At 38.6% G+C, this 22,934-nt stretch overlaps 3 protein-coding genes and 1 pseudogene across 4 annotated transcripts in view; 3 read left to right on the forward strand and 1 right to left on the reverse strand.

Moving 5' to 3' along the window:
- LOC101304864 overlaps positions 1-3,792 on the reverse strand; it is a 37,232-nt pseudogene extending 33,440 nt beyond the window's left edge. The window contains exons 1-16 of the transcript XR_184569.1: positions 3,693-3,792; positions 3,451-3,616; positions 3,291-3,362; positions 3,128-3,196; positions 2,971-3,042; positions 2,793-2,864; positions 2,616-2,687; positions 2,434-2,505; positions 2,270-2,342; positions 2,101-2,172; positions 1,945-2,016; positions 1,726-1,794; positions 1,581-1,643; positions 1,092-1,157; positions 358-727; positions 54-249 (exon numbers count right to left, since the gene is read on the reverse strand). The product of XR_184569.1 is annotated as a probable LRR receptor-like serine/threonine-protein kinase At1g07650-like (transcript). The remainder of the gene's footprint in view (positions 1-53; positions 250-357; positions 728-1,091; positions 1,158-1,580; positions 1,644-1,725; positions 1,795-1,944; positions 2,017-2,100; positions 2,173-2,269; positions 2,343-2,433; positions 2,506-2,615; positions 2,688-2,792; positions 2,865-2,970; positions 3,043-3,127; positions 3,197-3,290; positions 3,363-3,450; positions 3,617-3,692) is intronic.
- Positions 3,793-8,423: 4,631 nt separating this feature from the next.
- On the forward strand, positions 8,424-10,991 carry LOC101300712 (transmembrane emp24 domain-containing protein p24beta3-like). The gene is made up of 4 exons (XM_004296539.1): positions 8,424-8,722; positions 9,931-10,117; positions 10,331-10,438; positions 10,732-10,991. The coding sequence occupies exons 1-4, from the start codon at positions 8,498-8,500 to the stop codon at positions 10,863-10,865; spliced, it is 654 nt and encodes a 217-aa protein (XP_004296587.1). The 5' UTR covers positions 8,424-8,497; the 3' UTR covers positions 10,866-10,991.
- Positions 10,992-12,092: 1,101 nt separating this feature from the next.
- On the forward strand, positions 12,093-15,253 carry LOC101305167. The gene is made up of 3 exons (XM_004297929.1): positions 12,093-14,620; positions 14,819-14,996; positions 15,155-15,253. Exons 1-3 carry the CDS (start codon positions 12,093-12,095, stop codon positions 15,251-15,253), a joined length of 2,805 nt encoding a protein of 934 aa, XP_004297977.1.
- A 3,196-nt stretch (positions 15,254-18,449) lies between these two features.
- Positions 18,450-20,747, forward strand: LOC101300997 (probable aldo-keto reductase 1-like). Its single transcript, XM_004296540.1, has 7 exons — positions 18,450-18,583; positions 19,064-19,237; positions 19,340-19,543; positions 19,658-19,830; positions 19,944-20,040; positions 20,127-20,280; positions 20,382-20,747. Exons 1-7 carry the CDS (start codon positions 18,524-18,526, stop codon positions 20,555-20,557), a joined length of 1,038 nt encoding a protein of 345 aa, XP_004296588.1. The 5' UTR covers positions 18,450-18,523; the 3' UTR covers positions 20,558-20,747.
- Positions 20,748-22,934: the final 2,187 nt, after the last annotated feature.

Consider the following 22,934-nt stretch of genomic DNA (forward strand, 5'->3'; position numbering starts at 1 on the left):
CAATAAGAGTACTCTAAAGTAGAAAGAGAAAACTGAATGCTTAAATTACTTACCAGACTCAACTGAGATAGCTGATATTAGAGAACCATATGTCCCTCTCTTTGGGACATTCATAGTCCCTTTCCCAGCCCAATAGAAACGGATTTCTAAGGTGCTAACACTGACAACGGCTTTAAATACTTTAATCACTTCCTTATCAATACCCTGAGCTTCTTTTTCGATATTAAAATCCTTCAATACCAGCTTGTCCTGTGAGAAATTACCAGAATTATTCATTGGAAAAGAAAGGGAGTGACAAAAAGTTCTTACAAGAAAAGTTAGATGAAAAAACTGTGTGGATAGGTTCTTAGTGATTACCTGAATATAGACATCAAAAAATCGGCTTCCAACACCATAATAAGATCTGTTGTCTCTGAGAACTATTTCTGCAAAGTGTAGTTTCACAGTGTAATTTCCATTTGCTAAGCAACGGGCATAATATGTGAGAGAAAGGAATGAAAGTCGGGCAGTTCTGTACAATTCCGAGTTGTTCATTTTGAGTATGGAAATATTATTTTCTATGTAGGCATGGTCAAAATTCGTAAGCCCATAATCACCAGTGCTACTAAATCCCCAGTTAACTGTGTCTTGAAAAAACTTTGCTCCCCCTCCCGAGGCTTCATCCCCCTCATACTTGATGCCTCCAATTGTGATTGGTTTTCCACCACAGTTTATATGCAATGAATATTGTTCTGAACAGAAAGAAACAGATGACAGAAAGGAGAAGTGCACTGAAATCAATATTTTATATAAACACAGAACTGTAAACCTCAAATATTATACCACAGATTTAGTTACCTTTTGAACATGGATATAGGCAATTGGAAAGAATTCTACATTGATATATACAAGAAAAGAAGCATTAGCTTATAAACAATTACTGATGAAAGAACAATAAAACTCATTGGGATGAAGCTTACGGGTTGTTCTGTCTGGAGAAACTTTTGAACACATTACTGTTGAAACAATAAACTAGTCACTTCCACATTGAGGTTGACAAATAAATAATCTGTGGCAGGCTAATGAAAAGAAGAAAATGGATATACTCTTACAAGGTTTCTCGACATGTAGTTGGGACAGAATCCCTTGAAAAATTGTTGTAAGAAAGATCTACTATGCTGCACACAATCATGAAGTTACCATTAAGTGAGTGGAATGCCAAGAAAAAATATTTCAGTATATTTGGAGAGGTATTCTGATATAAAACTCCCCAATACATAACTTGCACAAAACAAAGATGAACGTAACATTTCAAAGGTAAGAAAGGCAGATTTGGACCTAACTAACCACTTCTGAAGATAATAAAACCTAGCCTTTCTTATACATATTAGCTACAAAATATGTACTTGTATGGATCTATCTGTCATTATAGAGAAAAATTTGTGTAGTTGGCTATACTGATAATCATACAGATAGTCGAGACCTCAGAAGCATGAACACTAAAATGACATAGCAAAAGTTGCAATGTAAATTTTGGTTCAGTGTGTGGAAACGATAGATATGATTTTATGACCATAAGGTTTTGGGATGAAGAAACATACTAGCGGCTATCTCTATTTGTGATCCACTCTGGCAGCCCAGTAAGCCAGTTACTTGTCAGATATCTGATCATTCAGCAGTATGAATCATGTGAACAAAAAGAGAATTAAATACTACTTGTGGGATGAATTTACACTGCTTACGTACATTGTGGCCAATCCCAATAAATTGTCAAGATTTGGGATGCTCCCTTTCAATCTGTTGAAGCTAAGATCTCTGAATTTTTTTAGAAAGGAAAGCGGTAATGAAAAATACATACTATAATTTTCCTATATTGGTAGTAACAACATGCAGTAAAGCCAAGCTGCACATTTTAGAAAAGAAGAAAACATATGAACAATTATCGAGTTATATTCAGGGAATTACAAAACTTGCAGGCTTGTCATGTTAGAGATATATTCTGGAATTGATCCTGTCATATTGCAGCTCCTTAACATCCTGCAATACGGAACAAATGACATAATAAAAATGATTGTTACGAACATCTGGATTATTCTAATTTGAACTATAAAGATGACTCACAATGTCTGCATGTTTTTCATGTTTGACAAGTCTGGAAAAACTGAGCTCTCACCACTTAAATCACTGATTACTCTGCCTCACAAAAATGATAAGAAAGACAAAAGCCTAATTCATCAATGATCTTTCGAAGTAAAGAAGGAAAAGAATGTGAAACTAAGCCAGGACTTACAGGTATTTCATATTACTTAAGACAGAAAAGAGTAGAAGGAATGGGTCCTTCAAAGCCACTGGCTTGCATCTCTCTGGAAAAACATGTTAGAGCAACTGAGATTACGCCTGAAGTATCCTTTGCATACAATTGAAAAGAACAGCAGAAATTCAAAGATCCCTTACAACATCTGTAGTTCTTTCCAACTAGGAAAATAGTTTGGTATTTTTCCAGTGAAGTTGTTACTGCCAATCCAACTGCATCAAAATATAAAAATTGATGTCATTAACCTGTTTTTCTTTTATTTGCTGTTTTAAATTCTTGCTGAAAACACTATGATAATCTAAAGTATAGTAAACCGACTTACAGTGTTTTTAATTTGGTCATATTAATGAGAGCCACAGGCAACTGTCCAGTGAGATTGTTAGAACGAAGGTAGCTGCAAATAGTTATCCATGGAAAAAAACAATACCAGAGGACACAGTTAAGTAAAAAATTTATATGCCAATGAAAGAAACGAAAACAAGAAAATAGGCATACTCACAGGACTTCCATGTTAATCAATCTCCCCATCTCCGGCGGAATAGATCCAGAAAAAAAGTTGCTCTCCAGGGCCCTGAAACCGTAGTATGATCAATGTCACAAATCAACCAAAACAATTGGACATGCATCAAATTCATTCTAAATGGCGTAAAATTGGGTAAGAAGGATTGAAATTATACAAAGCTCGGAGAGTAGTTATGTTCCCCAAATAGGCCGGGATAGATCCTGATAAGTTGTTCACACTGAGAACCCTGCATTTGGTACATTGCATTAGTTCAAGTGTTGATCAGTTACATCAAACCCCAAATATAAGCCCAGAAATCAATCACCACTTACAGAAATTCCAACTTGGTAGAAGCCCATTCGGGTGGAATTGAACCACTAAGGTAATTCTGCTTCAGATTACTACCAACAAGAAAATAAGAGTGTACTTGAGATGATTAAATCCAAAAAGCTAAAACAAATACTAGAAATTAAAGCTATTAAGTCAGAAACATACAGTTCCTTGAGGTACGGTAGCTTCACCAGTGATGGTGGAAGCACACCATCGAGGTCTTGACCCACAAGAAAGCTGCAATATAAGGACCCAAAAACACAATCAACTTTGCCACATTGATAGTCATAATATTACAATTTGAGTTTAATCAGGGCACACATACATGGTTTGGACATGGCACACGTTGCCGGGGAAGGAACAGTTGCAGAAGAGGGTGTTGTTGTACTGATCCGTATGTGGAATTGAGAAAGTTGGAATATTTCTACATGGGTCGCTCAAATTCCAGTCCTTTTTGTTGAGTTGCTCAGCAATTTCATGAAGGGCTTGCACTGCCACACCCCCAACATTATAAGCAAAATCTCAAATCTTTTCCTTCGTAATTTCTACGAAGTACTCCCAACATACCCTCGTCAGCTGGAAGAGTCATGGAACCTGCTTCCAATGTGACTTGTGCCATGCAAATGACCAATATGAAGATGACATCGTTCCTATAAATTCTTACCATTTTCCTTCCCTACCCACTTCTCCTTCATTCAGCTATGTATGAACTATGAACTATGCCAAGATTTTATAATATCATCATCCATGGGAGTTTCATGGAATTAAACTATTTCTTACTTGTCAAGCAAACCCTTTTTCTTCAACTTGTGATTAGACTTGATAAGTTAATATATAGTCCAGTTTGTACTCAAGGACCTAGCTGATTAAGTACTCTCTTTCAGAAACGGGAAGCTTAGTTTTTTTTTTTTTTTAAATTAAATAGAGGATTAGGCGATATTAGCTCCTCTGCAATAGCCGATTTGGGGCGACAAGCACCCTCCCACAATCCCGAAAGAAAAGGGGCCATCACATCTGGGAACCCACCGCCCGTCCCTCCATTTATATTTATTGAAGATAAAATATAAAAAACAAGTACAAAAGGGAAGGGGGACCAAACGGGAAGCTAGTTGATCAACTAGTAAAGTCAATAATAGAAATTAATATAGAAGTGGTGGATTACTACTTGGGCTAACTACTGATCGAAGTCAAACTAGTTATATTTGATTGCAATTGACTTCATGACCGATAATTGACATCGATTCTATACATAAGAAATTTCCTGTATTGTTCTCGTTCCTTTCCTGTATTGTTCTCGTTCTTTTCCTCATGCAAAATATGGCTTCTCTAACCACTGAAGCAGCAAGTTCTTCATCTTCTTCTCTCCCACCGTCTATATCACCAAAATAGTTACACCACTGGAGCAGACAATTCTTAGTAAACAATCTGTTTGAATCACGTGATGCATTCCAAATCCAATTCCTCTCCGTTACTAGCAGCAGCTGATCTCTTGGTGCCGAAATTGGTTGCAAATTTTTGGCATATAGAAAAAGTGAAATGTACAATAAGAATTCTTCATTTTAATGTTTTTCATTGTTGAGTTAATTGCTTGCAGGGTATAAGTTGCAACATATACTCATTTTTTCAGCCTTAAAATGATAAGCTTTTGTACTGGGATCGACGTAATATTTAATTTTGAAACAAGATTATTTATGATTATGTTTGTTGTTTATAACATATATACAGTATTACAATTCAAGCTGTTGATCAAGTTATATGGAAGAAGAGAATGACAACAAATTTAACTTCAAGAGAAACACCGAACAAAATTAAAGTACCGCTTCCAACATTGATAAGCAGTCAAACGGAGAGAATCGCTGTGATGTATATCTTGAAAGAGTTAAGCAGGTATCATCGGTTATGCATCAATTCGATCTCGTATAAATTTTAGATGTTGAAGAACTAACAATTTGGTTTCCATCCTGAACATGACATTGCAAATTATACAAGAAAAAGTAGAGTGATCCGGAGATATATATACCTTCATTCAGATCGACTTCTATGGAAATTAAATCTTACTTGATAGAAATGAACTAAATTGATAACATGCAATTCAATCTCATCAAGTTCTCAACCATATGATCGTTCGTAGATGGCCACGGGCAAAATAAGATCGTAGAGAACACACATCGATCACATTACAATTAAAATCAAGTGAAGGCAAGTAGAAATATATACGCACTAATAAAAGCAATAGTAATTAAGCTTAAGTTTATTTCATTGTTATTTCATCAAGGGAAATATCACAAAAGAATTGATGCATGCATAGTGTCACACAGGGTCATCACTTGGACGCCTGGTGAAGGAAGATAATGGACACCAGCAGAATAACTGGGATGATAATCACAACAGCCACGGTCCCGATGGACATGGGAAGAGCTGGACGCAGAACCAGAGTTGCGAAAACCAAACATATAGCCACAATCCACGACGAGTTGATCATCCCGTTAGCCATTATCTTAATTGTAATGTATGTTCTTCAATAGGTAGTGGATGAGAGAAACCCCATGGACGTCGACGGTGTTTATATAATGTTGGTGGTACCTTTTGGTGTAGGGTTGCGACGTTTGGCTGGTTTGGGATATGCATGCAATATATTACTGATTATGTATGTATGTAGCTTTCGCATGTAATTTACTGTACGTACTGCTTCATTATAGAATTGAAGGAAGGCAACTGTTGCCGGACGGAAGGGTACGTCGCTCCGTGATTGGCAAGCCCTAAAAATATTCCAGAGTAGAAAACTCTAAAATAATTTAAGATCAAAAGCAAATGTACCTGTAATATATCCATTTCCATGTTTACTGCTCGATCGACGTCGCTTCTTTCGCTGGCCGGATTCTGAAAGAGCCCTGCAGGCGCTTGGAGAAGAAAGAACCCGGAATTGACAGAGGAAGAGGCCGTTGCATATGCAGGACTGAAGAACTCTCAAATTTGATCCATCAGGGATTGAGTTGTTTAGGGGTTTGAAGGGATTCCAACAGAGAGGGATAGACTTGAAGCACTCATCGAAGAAAGCTGGGATTTTGGGGTTAGGGTTTCGGAGAGTGTGGTTGTGACGAAAGTCGGGGTCGGCGATGTGAGAGAGAGAGAGAGAGAGCCCGTGCTTGGAGACGCAGTTGAGCGTATCACTGTATCAGATATAGTGCCGAAGATGATGGCATTTTGATTCCTCGAATTCCCTCTCAACTATAACTCATAAGCTCATTCCCGTAAAGCCTTCGAATTTTTGGTTTTCTTAAGATATTGATTAGTAAAATTTGGAATTACCACAATGCATGGTAGGTGCATCGATCAAATCAACTGATCAGCAAAATGGATTTTAGTTAGGAAAGAACTTTGATCTTAATGATTTGTATGTCTGTTCTCCATTCCAGTGATCAAGCAAGGTGGTTGATGAGACTGATCGATTGTAAGTTTTCGTAGTTCATCTATAAATTTCTAGTCGTTTTTTGTTTTACTCTACTATCGATGTTACAAGCAACAAGCTATTCATATATAATTTCTGTTTGTAGAAGGAAATAACTTTATAAACGTTAGTAGAGTGCCACGAAAAAAAAAGGGTGCAGATTCTTCCCGACTCGATCCAATAATGTTTCCAAACTGCCAATGCATGTTCTTGCTAAAAATTGGCCACGTACTACGAACATATGTGGGAAAACAAGTTTCACATGCATATATTGATGCTATGAGTTCTTTGTGCTATAACTATGATAAAACACAAATATCTGATGAAGCAACATGTCTAAATCAAAGAAACATTCCAACTACGTAGTTAACAGAACTTTTGAATACAATGCATAAATAACATAGCAACAACAGCGCAGCGTATATAAAATGTGGACTATAGATTCAATCCAGCTCACACACAAGCTAGAGTCTCAATGTAAGGATAGTTATTATCCCCAATGTAAGTAGGGTTATTATCACCTAGACTTAGAAAATGTTTCTTATTGGCCAACTCAACCAATTTATTGATGGCCTTGTTCCTAAGATTATGACATATGACGTTTCCAGGCATGTGCAACCAAAGATCAGTCGAAGAATCCTCCTCTTCATTCTCATCATTTTTCTCCTCTCGAAAAAGACCCAAGACAACAAAAGCATTCCAATCCAGTCCAGGAAGAGCTGCCACTAGCGGATTAAGATCAACATGATATATACTTGATAAACCAGCCAGAGTAGTCTCTTTCCATCTCGATCACAAAAAATTGGGTCAAACAATGCTTATAAGTCTCAATCAAATACAAATGGCCACGGGACTCTCCCAAATATCTTTGTCTCAAACTCGGCCGTATAGCGGGAATGTTTTTGACAAGCGAGGGAACACGAGGAGGACTAGACACGATCCCCAATCGTTCTCCGTGCTTTCGCTGCTCCTGCATAGCCATCTCCTTGCAATCATGATGCCTACCCCGATCAGAGGGGCTTTGGAAGAAAGGAATATTGAGATGCTTCCACTTTCCCGTCTCAGATGAATACATGTCTATTTTGTGGTGTCGCCTTCCCGTTCTAGGGGATGCGCCGAGTTAGTAACGCAGACCACCTTGTAAAGTTGTAATGAGGCGATTTGGAAGGATCAAAAGCCAAAGCATAACGTACAAAAGCATATTTGTCCATGTCTTCCCCGATCCTAGGAGAAGAAAGAACCTGAAATTGGTTGGTGGTTGGATTGACAACGTATACCGGATAATGTTTTCTTTGATCTCTCATGACAGGAATATGGCAGAGAAAGAGGCCATTGCAGGACTGAAGAATCTTAAAATTGCATCCATCAGGGACGGAATTGTTTAAGGTTTTAAAGGGATTACCATCCGGGATACCAAGAGGGATGGACTTGAAAACATTTTCTTGGATTTTGCTAGAGAAGAAAGTCGGACAATGTGACGTTGCCGAACTCGGGGTCGGAGATCAGAGCCAGCCAATGCTTTGAGACGCATTTGAAACGAATCAGAGATAGTGCTGGAACCGATACAAGAATCTGAACAAGTAGCTCCTCTATATTCCCTACGCTTTCCGCCGACGAAACGCTCAACAATGTCTTCTTCATTCTTCAATTTCATTTTGCCCTAGCGTCACCCGCAAGCAAAATATATAGCTGATCCAAATCAATAAAGCCCCAAACACACAGGCCCAAATTAATGTTGACCCCGATGCTGACGTGGCGAGAGCAACGTGTCGAGGGCCAATAATAACGCACCACGTACCGATCTTCACTTTAAAATCAAAACTGCTTCTTCGTCTTCATCTTCCGAGGCTCCATTTTTTCTCTGAGAAATTCTGAAACTCTCAAAAACTCAAACACAGAAAAAAAAAAAAAAAAAAAATTAAGGATGAGAAAAATGGAGTCTTGGCAGAGCAATAAGGCGGTCATTTTGATGATGGGGGTGCTTTTGGTGAGCTTAGTGGGGCGAATCGAGTCGCTATCGGTGACGGTGAACGACATCGAATGCGTGTACGAGTACGTGCTCTACGAAGACGACACCGTTTCGGGGAACTTCGTTGTCGTCGACCATGATATTTTCTGGTCAAACGATCATCCGGGTCTCGATTTGATTGTGAGTCAGAATTTTGTTTCTTCTATTTTGCGATTGCGTTTGAATTGGGTTTCGAAGTTGAATTCTAGGGTTTTATACAATTTGGGGTTTTTTTTGGGGGGTTTGGTGTAGATCTGTTTATAGGTTGCTTTGGGTTTTGGGGTTTTGAATTGTTTGATCTGAATTATGAATTATGATTATTGAGGGTTCTGCTATTTGGAGTAGTAATGCTTATAGGTAATTAGAGTTTTACATCCCTAAAGATAATCTACTCAAACTCAAGTAATGTGAATCGAAAGAGTTTTGCTTTTGTTAATTGTTTGCATTAGCCTAAGGAACTATGAATGTTCTAGCCTGTAGAGGATGTTAGAGACCCTTTAGAATGTTTAGAAACAATTCGGTACAAATAGTCTCAATTCTGCCTCCTGTCTTTATCTCTCCGTTGGACTAGTATATTCTTTGAAGATAACGCAAGTGACGGTAGTATAAAAATACCTCTCCAGATTTCTATTATCGTTTGATAAAAAGTAGTTAGTTACATTCGAGCTTTTAGGCCATATAGTATGAGGAGCCAATGCCATGTGTTTGAAATAGTCATATCCCTTTCCAGATGATAGTTATCAGCATTGAGTCATTAACAGCCCTCGGCAGTCATTTTTTGTTCTTTGGTTCCTATCTGCCCATTTTTCCTTGGAAGCAGATCTAATGTGTTTTCCCCAAAAAACTGATGTTTGTAAGAGTGTTAAAGGGATGATTTGACTAGGTGGGGTTAGTTTCTTGTTTGGAAGGACTTGGAGTAATTGGTTTCACTTGCTCGTTTGTACTAAAGTTACTAATGCAGACTTTCCATCTCAGAAGAATTGGTTTGATGTTTATGTTTTGTTTCATAAGAGGGTCATAAATGTTTCACTAGTAGAAATATGTTTGATATTTGTAAGGCAGTTCCTCTATATCCTCTGACAGATTTTATGATTTGATAGGATTCACAAAACTTCTAAAGGGACGGAACAATGACCTTTAAGTGGCCAAGACTGAGACTCTATCTCTTGTATCTCTTTTAGATACATACATACATATATATATGCACAATATTCTTCACTTGATGAGCTTCTATACAACATTTCTTTACATTTCTTTGGCCTGTGTGCTCTGGTCCACAGTCATTGATTAGGTGCAGTTTTATAGACTCTGATGACAAAGGATATGTATAATGTTGGTTTTTTTTGCAGGTGACATCTCCTGGGGGTAATACAGTGCACACTTCAAAGGGAACATCTGGAGATAAGTTTGAGTTTAAGGCCCCAAGGAGTGGAATGTACAAGTTCTGCTTCCACAATCCCTACTCAACTCCAGAAACGGTTTCTTTCCATATACATGTCGGCCATATTCCATCTGAGCACAACATCGCCAAGGATGGTATGTACAATCTCTTTTGATAATTCTATATGTTCACATTTGTCTTTCCAGTTTGGAACTACTCTTTGATGGTCAAAGTGATTTTGGCTTTGACAGCCAGAAAATAGTTGGCTTTCAACCAATTAGCTACTATTTTTTCTTTTCTTTTATTTTATAATTTTCTCCTATACTGTTTTGGTTATATTTAATCTTTTAGTGTTGATTTTATTGCAGAGCATCTAGACCCTATCAATGTGAAGATAGCTGAGCTTAGAGAGGCATTGGAGTCGGTTACTTTGGAGCAAAAGTACTTGAAAGCACGTGATACTCGGCATCGCCATAGTAAGTTTTTCTTTCTTTTTTCTATTGAAAAATGATACTGATGAGGCGATGCATTTCTTGCAATTAGGTATATGCCATACATGATAATATTCTTGGTGTCCTTGTCCTTGTCTTTGAATAAGTGTGAATAAATAATTAGCTTAGTACCCAGAGTCAAAGAAGTAGTGCTCAATGTGATAAACTCCTAAGTTAACACAAAAGATGTGGAACCGTTAAATACATTACTGTGATCAAATACATTACTCTATGTTAATATTCTTCACAATCTTTTGACTCTTTTGTTTCTACTGCAGCAAATGAGAGCACACGAAAGCGTGTTGTGTTCTACACACTTGGAGAATACTTGATGCTAGTTGCTGCAAGTGGTCTACAAATTGTATACATCCGCCGCCTCTTCAGCAAATCAATCGGATATAATCGGGTTTAGTTGATAGGTTCATGTACTCTAACAGGATGTCCCTTATATATCATTATCTCCCAGATGGCTTTTGTGTAACATTTGTGTAACTTATGATAGTGTTATATTGTTCTTCCCAACTATCATTTGCATTGAGACTTCCCCAGTGTGTTGTTGTCTTGTATCTACTGTGCGTTATAACAACTCCATGACACAAGCCAGTAGTTGCCCTGGCATTTGGGACTTTTGGTGTGCTAATAGACAATATGAAGATATGGAAAATGACATATTGTTTAAGATCAATCGAACTGTCAGGTCCAAAGTAAAATGATCATTCGGACTAATGATGCAGTAAACTTGCATTTTTAAAGGACTGATGCAGTTTAGGAGGAAGCAACTTGCATTTTCAAAGGGCGACTTTCATTGCTCACATATAAACAGCACCCTAGCTTTAAATTATTAGTCCCGTGTAGTGCACCTTAGCTTCTCGATATCTTTAATCTCTAATATTAGCATCTAGGTGGAAATTTTGACCACTTTCCCCCTCAAAGCGCGTAGTAAAATAGTACATGGCACATAATTTCACACCAATTCCTCACTCTAAACAGAGGCTTATGGTGCATTTCATGCAGTAAAATAGAGGCTTATGGTGAATCTCTCAGTATTGTGCAGTTATACCTGACACCAGAGCCGGCTTATAACAGGTGCAAAGTGTGCACAGGTACAAGGCCCCAAAATTAGGAGGGCCACAAAAATACACATATTCATAATTTTTTAATTATATATAAAAATTAAGAACTATACTTAATATAAAAAGGCCCATTAGAAAAAAAAAAGGGCCCATATAATTGAGAAGAGGCCCTATCGACAAAAAACTCTCAAACCAAATCTTCTTCTTTGGCTTTTTGTCGATCTGTCTCTTTCTCTACTAACCTAACTCTCTCTCTCAATTTTTATCTCACTCATCAGCCACAGTGTGGACACGCCCACAGCCCCACACAGGTATGATTCTTCATAATTGATTTGTTAATTGTTATGTACAAATGTACAATTTAATTGATATTTGTTTTAATCTTCTGAATGGTTTGATTTTGTTTTCAATTTGCAAAGGTTGATCGTGTGGCAAAGTTATTGGATTCTGCCATTCTGGAATTTATGAAAATTGGAGAAGGAGCACTGGTCTAACAGGTTTTCTTGTTCAGATTATTTTCTAGAATTATTTGGGATTGTTGCATCGTTCTGTTACAATTTAGAATCATGCCTCTTAAAAGAAAATATGAATCTGGACATGCTAAACGTTTAAAGAAGAAAAAGGGTGATGAGTTAGCTAAGTCTTTAGTGGGAAGCATGGATAGGTACGTTACTAGAAAAGCACAAGGCCTGGGTGAAACATCAGTGAATGATGAGCCTAAAGAGGCTGATGAGAACGTTGATATAGAAGTCAACTTGGAAGAGCACATTGATGGGGAAAATCAAACTGATGCCAATGAAGTTGTAGATGATCATTTGGGTCAAAATGAAAGTGAGGATGATGCTGAAAATAATGATAATGTGAATGCTCCGAATGTGACTCCTGTGAATATTTTTGATCCAAGAAATTGGGATAGCTTGGATAAAAATTTGATAGACTTGTTGGTAGAAAAGGGTCATGTGAGGGATTTGTCAATTGAGCATGGTCCTCCAGACAAGTTTGGTAGACATTTCAGCTCAAAATTTTACACTAGGTTTGTAGGAAATGGAGAGAAGTATGATAGAGAGTGGCTAGTATACTCAAAGGAACTTGACAAGGTTTTCTGTTTTTGTTGCAAGTTGTTCAAAAGAGGGCCAATGCGAGGGCAGCTGCCGAATGATGGTTATAATGATTGGGGTCATCTTGGTAGAAGGCTTAAAGAGCATGAAATGAGCAATGATCATCTCGTCAATGCAAGTTCTTGGACTGATTTGCGTCTTAGATTGCAGAGGCTTGAAACCATTGATAAAGCTTTTCAAGACCAGATTAGGTTAGAGAAAAAACATTGGAGGAATGTGCTAAAAAGAGTTATTGCATTTGTGAAATTTCTTGCTAAACATAACTTAGCATTCCGTGGAACTAATGAGAGGCTGTATCAACCCAATAATGGACTTTTTTTAGGCCTAGTTGAGATGACTACAGACTTTGATGAAGTGATGGAGGAGCATTGTCGGCGCATAAATAGTTCTGAAATTCATCATCACTATCTTGGCCATAACATTCAAAATGAGCTGTTGCATATGATAAGTGTTGAAATCAAAGCTGAGATCATTAAAAAAATTAAAGATGCTCAATACTTCTCTGTGATTCTTGATTGCACACCAGATATTAGTCACCAGGAGCAAATGTCATTGATACTTCGATGTGTGAATGTTTCAACAAGTCCAATACAGGTTGAAGAATTCTTTTTGGAATTTTTAAATGTACATGACACATCTGGTCAAGGACTTTTTGAAGAATTAGTAGCAGTGATACAATCATTAGATCTTGATATTAGCAATGTGAGAGGACAAGGATATGACAATGGGTCAAACATGAAAGGCAAGCATCAAGGAGTACAAAAGAAATTGTTAGATGTCAATCCTAGAGCATTTTACACCCCTTGTGGTTGTCATTGTCTGAACTTAACTCTTTGTGACTTGGCGAAGTCTTGTGAGAAAGCACTGGATTTTTTTGGAGTCTTGCAACGTCTTTATACCTTATTTGCAGGTTCTACAAAGAGATGGCAAATTCTGAATGACAATGTGAAAGGATTCACTCTCAAATCATTATCCACTACACGATGGGAGAGCCGTATTGGGAGTATTAAGCCTCTTCGATTCAATGCTGCTGAAGTAAGAGAAGCATTATTGCAATTGGCAGAAAGTGACAAGGATCCTATAACTAAAAGTGGTGCAAAGTCAATAGCAACTAATGATCTGGGAGACTTTGAGTTTTTGTTAAGCATGGTGATTTGGTATGAGATATTATTTGCTTTCAATAAAGTTAGCAAAATGCTACAATCTCAAGACATGCACATCAGCGTTGCAATTGGTGAAGTAAAGGGTTTAATTGCTTGGCTTGATAAGTTCAGAGAAACTGGCTTCACAGATGCGATCATTACAACTAAAGAAATTGCTGCTACATTGAATGTTGAACCTGTTTTTCCTGTAAGGCGCCCAATTCAGAGAAAAAGATTTTTTGATGAAAGCAACAGTGGGTCAATACCATCATCTTCAGGTGAGGAATCTTTCAGAATGCATTATTTCTTATATATCGTGGATCAAGCTAAGGGATCATTGAAAAGAAGGTTTGAACAATATAAATATTATGATGATATCTTTGGATTTTTGTTCACTTCTGAAGCTTTGAATTCCTTGAATGATAATGATTTAAGAGCTGCTTGTATGAATCTTGAGAATGTTTTGAGACTTGGAGAGAGTTCAGATGTTGATGGAGAAGACATGTTTAGAGAGATAAAACTCTTAAGGGAGATATTGCCTAAAGAGAAGATGATAGCTACTGATATATTGAATTTCTTACAAGAAAGAAATTCTTATCCTGTAGTTAGACTTGCATATCGAATATTGTTAACTGTGCCTGTGACTGTTGCTTCAGCTGAGAGGAGTTTTTCCAAGTTAAAATTATTGAAGTCTTATTTGCGATCAACAATGTCTCAAGAAAGATTGAATGGACTTGCTATGATTTCTATTGAGAATGATTTTCTTGGAAAAATCAATTGTGATAAGCTAATTGATGAGTTTGCAGCCAAGAAGGCAAGGAGAATGATATTCAAGTGAACACCCAGCAACAGTGTTGCTTTTAGATCATGCATATATATGTTTGTCATAATTTTTTGCCTCAAACTTTTGTTTTTGTATTGAATATATAGCCTCTTTTGTAGGTTCAACTAATGAGGTATTATTATTTGATAAATGATCCAACTTTGATTTTATGTTTTGAGTTTGTTCATCTTCAATTTTTATATGAGCAGGGCCTCTTTTGAAATTTTGCACAGGGCCTTCAAAATCTCTAAGACGGCTCTGCCTGACACCGGCAGTGCATTGTTCGTATCAGATCCTAAGAAATCAGCCAGAGGACATGAGCTTTCCCACACAGCAACAGGAAGATTCATGTTCAGTAAAGGCCGAGGCAAACAGCATGTCTGTAAGGTGTATGAACTTTTGATCCCCCCAACGTGTTTGAGGCCGAGGCATTGTTTTCTTACGTACTCTCTACTTACCCCTCAATCTTTTCCATGTCTGATCGCTTTAGTGCATGCATCTTTCAAAATTATTTCACTGTTACTTCAGTGTTGTATTCTTGGCAGAAACACCCATTAGTCAGAAAAACTTTAGGTGGCATTGCAGATGCCAAGGCGCCAACTCCTTCAAGCTTCAGTAATCGGTATATTTCTACAAAGTTGTAATGTTATGCAGAGTAGAGTGATATATCAAATATAATCTAGATCCCCTATATTGCCAAAGGAACAGACTGCAATAGCAATACACGTTAGAAATTGCTTGACCTTAATGGTGTATATACATCAACCTGCAGTGCTTTGGTCATTGATGCTGTATGCAGTTTACAATTTGTGTGAAATAGACATGTACCTACCTAAATATGTAAGCTAACTGCACGTTGGGTACTCGAGATAAAAGCCTCCAATACTATTGCATGTTAGGCCGTCTTATATATGTGAGCAATTCCAAGACAGAAAGTATTGAAAAGTTAACAAATAATTTCAAAAACATTCTACAAAGAAAGCAACCTAGCATATCCCCATGCAAGGTTTCAGAGTCATGGAATTAAAAGTGGTCAATTGGCATCGCAATGGAATTGGAGAAAACACCGTTCATGTCAGTTCATGCATGTGTATGCAAACACCACCTCCTAAGTTCTAACTCCTAAGTCCACAACAGTAGAGGGAACACCATTTTGGAGTGTTAGGCAAAGGGCACAGAGAGTTTCTTTCACTTCCCCACAGCAACTGCCCTCCTAGTCCAACACAGCCTCCTAAATAATTTGGTTTCAGAGCTGCAGTTAAATGTAACAAACAGATTTATATGGAAATAGTATCAAATAATATTCCGCAGTTCTTATATATCCTTCTGCATGTATCTTCAAAACACCGGGATTCAGTCTTCGTCTTCTTATTTATGCGTTTTGAATTAGTGTCTCTATCATCCAAGCTCTATCGCTCTCTCTTTGGCATTGGGTTCGCTCTTCTGGTTTGTTTCTCACTGTATTTCCACGCCAAATTGTGGAGGAGTATGAAAGTACTTGCTATCAATATACGTATTTTGTGCTCCCTCATTCTGCTAGGAAATCTTATTCTGCAAGGAAATCCCCGGTCCTATTAGGAGTATGAAAATTGTTGGCTATATATGTCTTCTGTCTCATCACCTAATCTCAAATTGATCTCGATTGGTATATTTATATTCCACCAGTAAACCCCTAAAGCAAGCGTGCCTCAAGTTGTACGTAGCATAAGTATGTCAGATTACCACCGCCAGTATTACACCGAAGTTAAGTGGGAAAGATGGCCACCTTCCATGTATATCGAAACAATTAGCACGGACGAAACAGTTAGCAGGGACGACGTGCTTTCCATCCAGTTCAGTCTCTGCCTGCCGCACCAAGGTCCCAAACTCTTGGAAACTGAAACAATTACGCTCCGTCGCGACGAGTTACCATTAATGCTATCTTATTGTCTTGGTCACTGGTTTGGAGTTGCCAAGACTTGGTGCCACTGGTTCGCCATTAATACTCGAAGACTCACTGGTTCAGGGTTGCCAAGACTTGGTGCCACTGGTTTGAAGAGAATTTGCTACCGTTTTAAACACTTGTTGAAAGCAAATTTGTTTCCTCTACCCTATTCACAGATGAAGAAGTACCTTTCGGGATATGGGAAGCTTAAGTTTACGAAGAAAAGGATCATGGAGGTTCTTGAAAGCCATATGCCTCTTGCACAAGAGAATCATCGAAACACTGTTGCCAAAATATTCGATGTGCTTGCTACGTACTATGCCTCAAGACGCTTTTCTTATCCATATGAACATATATATCGTGACTTATAATCCTAACCCTAAGCCTGCAACCATGTCAGCCATGATGAACGAGTTGGAGAAAGTGAGACTTGAGAGATCATGTGGTATTTACATGGACGAATTTGAGAAAGGTGTTACAGCTATTCGCTTGCCCTGCTTACACATTTTTCATGGAACTTGCATTTTCCGGTGGCTGGAGAAGAATCACAAGTGTCCTTTGTGCCGACATCCACTGCCTCACGATGATGCAGGTCGGTTTTCCTTTAAACCCGACGACAAGGTGATCGTTTACCAGCATTCTTATTATACTGAAATTGAGTCGAAAACATGCACACCGGCTCCATCATCCACGCTTCAGATCCGAATAAATTTCTACAAGTCAAACAAATCTGGTGCATTGTGGACGAATGGTGAATTTCTACGCACATCTACGCCTGATGATGAGCAAATCCATCTCCAAACTGAGCCACAATTACTAACAACTCGTAGTCGTTGCGATCTGCAGCCAACAATGATCTCCCAAGTTCTTAGAAACATGAGTGTGCCACGGCATGATCAGCCACCCATTGTTGCCAAAATATTTGAGACGGTTGCTGATGGTGGTGGTGCTTTTATTAATGTAAACATCTACCATGAGGCATTGAAATTGTTCGATTATAGGGCCTTTGATCGCTGGCATTTCAGAATTAGACGAATTGGGATTGATCGTCCTATCACAGACGAAATCGATGCAAGGGTTGCAAGGGAATTAGCCGAGGAGGAATCATATGGAAAGGCTAGACCTAATCCTGCAACTAAATCAGCCATTGAGGGGTTGGAGAGAGTGAGAGTTGACACGTCCTGTGGTATTTGTATGGACGACTTTGAGGACGGTCTACTAGCTACTCGCTTCCCGTGCTTACACATTTTTCACGGCGACTGCATTCTCCGGTGGCTCGAGACTCATTACAAGTGTCCATTGTGCCGATACCCTTTGCTTTGTGACTGAAACATGTTCCAATATATTGATCACACTAGCATTCAGGTAGAAGTTACTGGAAAATAATTAAAATACTAGCTTGGTATCTTCTTGTTTAGATTTCTCCCTGGTCACTTTTCTTCTGTACGTTGAAGATCTTGTTTTCAACACACAATTGTAGCATTAGAATCAAAACGTCCAGTAACCATCAGTGATTAAAACGTCCTATTTTCAGGTGGTAGATTCTTTCTACGTTTCAACCTTCACTTTTGTTTCTCTTAATTATTAACCTGGCTTGTGCTTGCAATCTAGTTAAGCATGCTAACCGGGAAACCCTGATTGACCGGACATGAGGACTGGACCTGATTTCAATCTACTTTAATCGGTAATCTTCCTGAAAACAGTGCCCTTTGCTTGTTGAAACTTGAGAGTGACACAGTGAGACAGTATGTCATGAATAATGTGTTTCTTGATAAGATTCAATTTGGTTCTAGATAGGAACAACCAAGGATATTAACATATGTTCACATGCATGCATGTTTCCAGATTAAAATATTAATCTCTCTAGACAATTTCACACGTTCTTCTTGACTCCAATAATAATATTTGTGAGAAATAGACATGTACCTTCCTAAATATGTAAGCTAAATTTTCACAGGAGAACCCAAGCTACACACTGGCTTTTCTGAGAATGGAGGACAACAATCAGATTCAAATCCCAAAGGTTCAACTGGGTAGCCAGGGATTAGAGGTAAATTTATCAATTTATCTAAAACTGTTCTGTATAGTTTATACGTATGCTCGAAAGTCAACTTCTCTAATGTGATCAGGTTAGAACAGGCTGATTGTCTGAATGCTGATCATTCACATCAAGCTGAGATTTCCATGTGTAAAATAACTATTAACTAAATACACTGTCCAGTTATTTTGTGATCGGTTCTCTGCAGCAGTTCATGTATGTTGTTTGTGTCTTTAGTCAAAAAGAATTTCAAGTCAATTGATGCATATACAAGATTTTGTTTTTGATTTTCTCGACTCCTATGACAGTACTACTAATCTACCAGACACAGACCATTATGAACACTGGGATGAAATTCAAGTTCGAAAGTATTCTTGGTGTTTTTTGAAAAAATATGAGCTACAGTTGTAGGTAATGATAGAAGAATACTTGCGTTTATCTGGTCTGATGTATACTCAAATTGAAGTTGGCTTTTACTTTTTTGATCTCCAGGTTTCTAGATTGGGTTTTGGATGTGGGGGACTATCTGGAATATACAAAGCTACCCCTCTCTCTCATGAAGCTGGGTGTTCTGTGATAAAGGAAGCATTTGATAGGGGAGTCACCTTCTTTGACACTTCAGATCTTTATGGTCATAATCATGATAATGAAATTATGGTAGGCAAGGTATATGATGAATCCTATCTTTTTAGTGACAAACATTCTATTTGTAAGTAGTGAGAAGAATTTAGTAGAAAATTGATATCCTCACTTGTCTTGTATTTTCAGGCTTTAAAACAGCTTCCTCGAGAAAAGGTTCAATTGGCTACAAAATTCGGCCTCTTCAAGTCAAGTGACTTTGAAATTGGGATAAATGGGAGCCCGGAATATGTGAGAGCATGCTGTGAAGCTAGTCTAAAGCGGTTAGATGTCGACTACATTGATTTGTACTACCAGCACCGTGTCGATATTACACTGCCAATCGAGGATACTGTAAGCTTTTAGACACTTTCTGTTCATCTATCATTCTTGAAATCCATGATTTCAATGTCCTGCGAGGACCATCTTTAGATCTAAATGTTTGCTGTTTTTGGTGGTATGAGGAAGATTGGGGAGCTTAAGAAGCTGGTAAATGAAGGAAAGATATTGTACATTGGTCTATCAGAAGCTAGTGTAGAAACAATAATTAGGGCTCATGCAGTACACCCCATCACTGCTGTACAAATGGAATATTCCCTCTGGACACGTGAAATTGAAGACGAGTTTATTCCACTTTGCCGGTCTGTTATTTTCACCTCTGAATATTACAATGTCAAATTCGTCAAGTTTGGGGAAGTTATTGCTTTTGATTTTGAAAACTCGGATATGCTTTTACCCTTCCATGTACTTGCAGGAAGCTTGGAATTGGGATAGTGTCATATAGTCCCCTCGGCCGTGGGTTCTTCGGTGGGAAGGCAGTTCTAGAGAGCTTACCTGCAGGAAGTTGGTTGGTATAAACAGAAACATATAAATGATTGTTCAATATCTAGTTAGAGCTAGCTCAAATGTAAAATAACAGAGCTGTTGTTTATCCCAGACTACTCATCCAAGGTTCAATGGTGAGAATTTGGAAAAGAACAAACTTTTCTATAACAAACTTGCCAACCTTGCTGCAAAACATACGTGCACTGCTCCTCAATTAGCTCTAGCATGGCTTCTCCACCAGGGCAATGACATAATCCCAATCCCTGGTACATGTGATTCTTTCACATAATGCTAGTTACATTAATAATTTGTTGTGATGTTTATATACTGATATTGGTGAACATGGTTTAATTTGTAAATCAAACAGGGACTACTAAAGTCAAGAACCTTGATATCAATGTTGGATCAGTAAATGTGAAGCTTACCGAAGAGGATTTGAGAGAGATTTCTGATGCTGTTCCCATTGGTGAAATTGGGGGAGACCGAGAATTTGAACTTTTCTCCAAATTGGTGTGGAACTATGCCAATACTCCATCTATGTAATTGCAAGCAAACTGAACCAAGTTGTGTACTGAATAAATTGGTGTACTAGTATCAACATTATATAATAAATCTGGTTACTTTGGTCTCAGTACAGCCATAAAAGAAGGTTTGGTATATTACATGTATATATCGTCATTGTATGATGATCGATTCAAGTTCCCATTAATAAAGGCTTTGAAGGTTGATAGAGAATCAATGTATGGTTATTTTAGACATGAAGAAGATGTAAGCAGTTCGTAACAATTCTTGAGAAGCTCCATGCATGCCTCCATGTTTGGAACTCTGGATTAGAATGACATGATCATACTAGTTGTACGAATCTTAGACAGAAGATTTCAATATGAGGCTCCATCCACTATTTAAATAACCAAACAGAGATACTAAAGGTCCTAGAGGGGGGTGAATAGGCCATTAACAACTTTTTTCCATATAAATTCGTTTTTAAGGATAGCAAGGGTTATAGCTATCCTGAATAACAAATACACACACTACCAGGACAAGCACTTTAGCCGATTCGTCGGCTAAGATCTTAGCCGACGACCTTTCGTCGGCTAAGATTTCGTCGGGAAAAGCTCGTCTGTGGTGACTTTAGCCGACGACACATGTAGAAGTCATCGGCTATAGTCCAGACTTTAGCCGACGAAATAATGTCGTCGGCTATAGTCCAGACTTTAGCCGACGAAAAAATGTCGTCGGTTATCTGCCAAACTTTAGCCAACGAAGCATTTAAGGAATTCGTCGGCTATAGTCTAGAGTTTAGCCGACGAAAAAAATGTCGTCGGTTATTTTTACGACTTTAGCCGACGAATAATTTAAAATATTCGTCGGCTAAAGTTTGTAATAAAAAAATAAAAACATTTATGGCCGACGAAATATAGTATATTTCGTCGGCTTTATAGGGATTTAGCCGACGAATTAAAGCATATTTCGTCGGCTAAAACTTATTTTAAAAAATAAAAATAAAAAACTTTAGCCGACGAATTAAGGCTTTTTTCGTCGGCTATAAGTCCATTCCAGTTAAAAAAAAAACCCCGAAATTTCTGAATTACCATTCCAAGCAAGCTGCAAAATACACCAAAACAATTCCATATAACCAACAATAAGCACATAAAACTATATAATTATTCATCAACTACAGAAAATCTAAATCGTCTAAATTAATATCCGCTTCTGGGGGCTGCTGCGGAGGTTGCTGCAGAGGTTGCGGCGGCTGGGGTAGCGGCATGGGCGGAGGCGGAAGTCCCTGAAGCTGGGCAGCTGTAAAGTCCTGCATGTACTGGAACATCTACTGCTGCTGGGCCTGCTGGATGGCATGTATCTCGGCAACATAGGCTGCCTGCGCGGCATTATAGGCTGCCTGCGAGGCATTATAGGCAGCCTGAGCAGCTTGCTGTTCTCGTAGTCTCTGAACTTCCGACTCTAGCTGAGTCGTCCTGGTGATCGTGGACGTGGTCCTGCTGCTGGTCGAGGCTGCCTTTCTTTGAAATCCTGGAGTGGTCTTCAGGACCCCCTCGCCTTTCTTTCCTAGACCCCGGCAGTAGAAGTTGTTTGCTCTCGGTGGGAAGGCTGTGCCCATGATCCTCGCCCCAATCGTACGGATCCGAAGTGTCGATCCGGGACATGGCTTCGGACATCTCTTCCTCCTGCGTGTCCGGCCATGTCTCCCTCACTATAGCACTCATCACCTCGTCACTAGCCTCCCTCACCTTCGCCTAATTGGATAGGAAAAAAATAATTAATTAACATTTTCACATATATATAAATTTAAAATTTAAAATTTAAAAACGTAAAATGACTTACAATATCCTCCTGGGAGTCAGGATATGCCTTCTCGTACGTATAGACGTACGGGTTGACCTCTGGATGTTCCCTGGCCGCCTCGTCCATGAAGACAGCGAACGGTCTAGAACCGCCATGATGGTTCCTTGTACCTACAGACACAACAAAAATATTAGAAATATTATTAATATCACATACAATTTTGTTTTTCATTAACTTCCCAACGTACCTTCCCCCATGCACAACGTCGGCCCAGCTGTCCTTAAGGTGCTCGGGAACCTCAAACCACACCTGTATTTAACCGTTTATTAGTTTAGTTTTTCGAGAAATCAACAATGTAATACATAATATTATTTTGTAAACTCACCGACATCGCGTTGTGGACCATGTCCTTAACCTCCTGCGGGACCTCGCCCCAGTCTGACCACAACATAGGGACTCTATCCCTAATGAGCGCTCCCACGCGGCCGGAGTACGTCCTCGACTTCCCGCCCGACTACTATGTGGCCATCCCCGTCAGTATCGATGACGATCCTCCCCACGGTACCCACGATCTTCTCGAGAGCCTTCCCTGTGACGGGGCCTCTCTTCTTCTTTG

Source organism: Fragaria vesca, linkage group LG4 (genome assembly GCF_000184155.1).
Source record: "Fragaria vesca subsp. vesca linkage group LG4, FraVesHawaii_1.0, whole genome shotgun sequence".
NCBI classification, from domain to species: domain Eukaryota; kingdom Viridiplantae; phylum Streptophyta; class Magnoliopsida; order Rosales; family Rosaceae; genus Fragaria; species Fragaria vesca.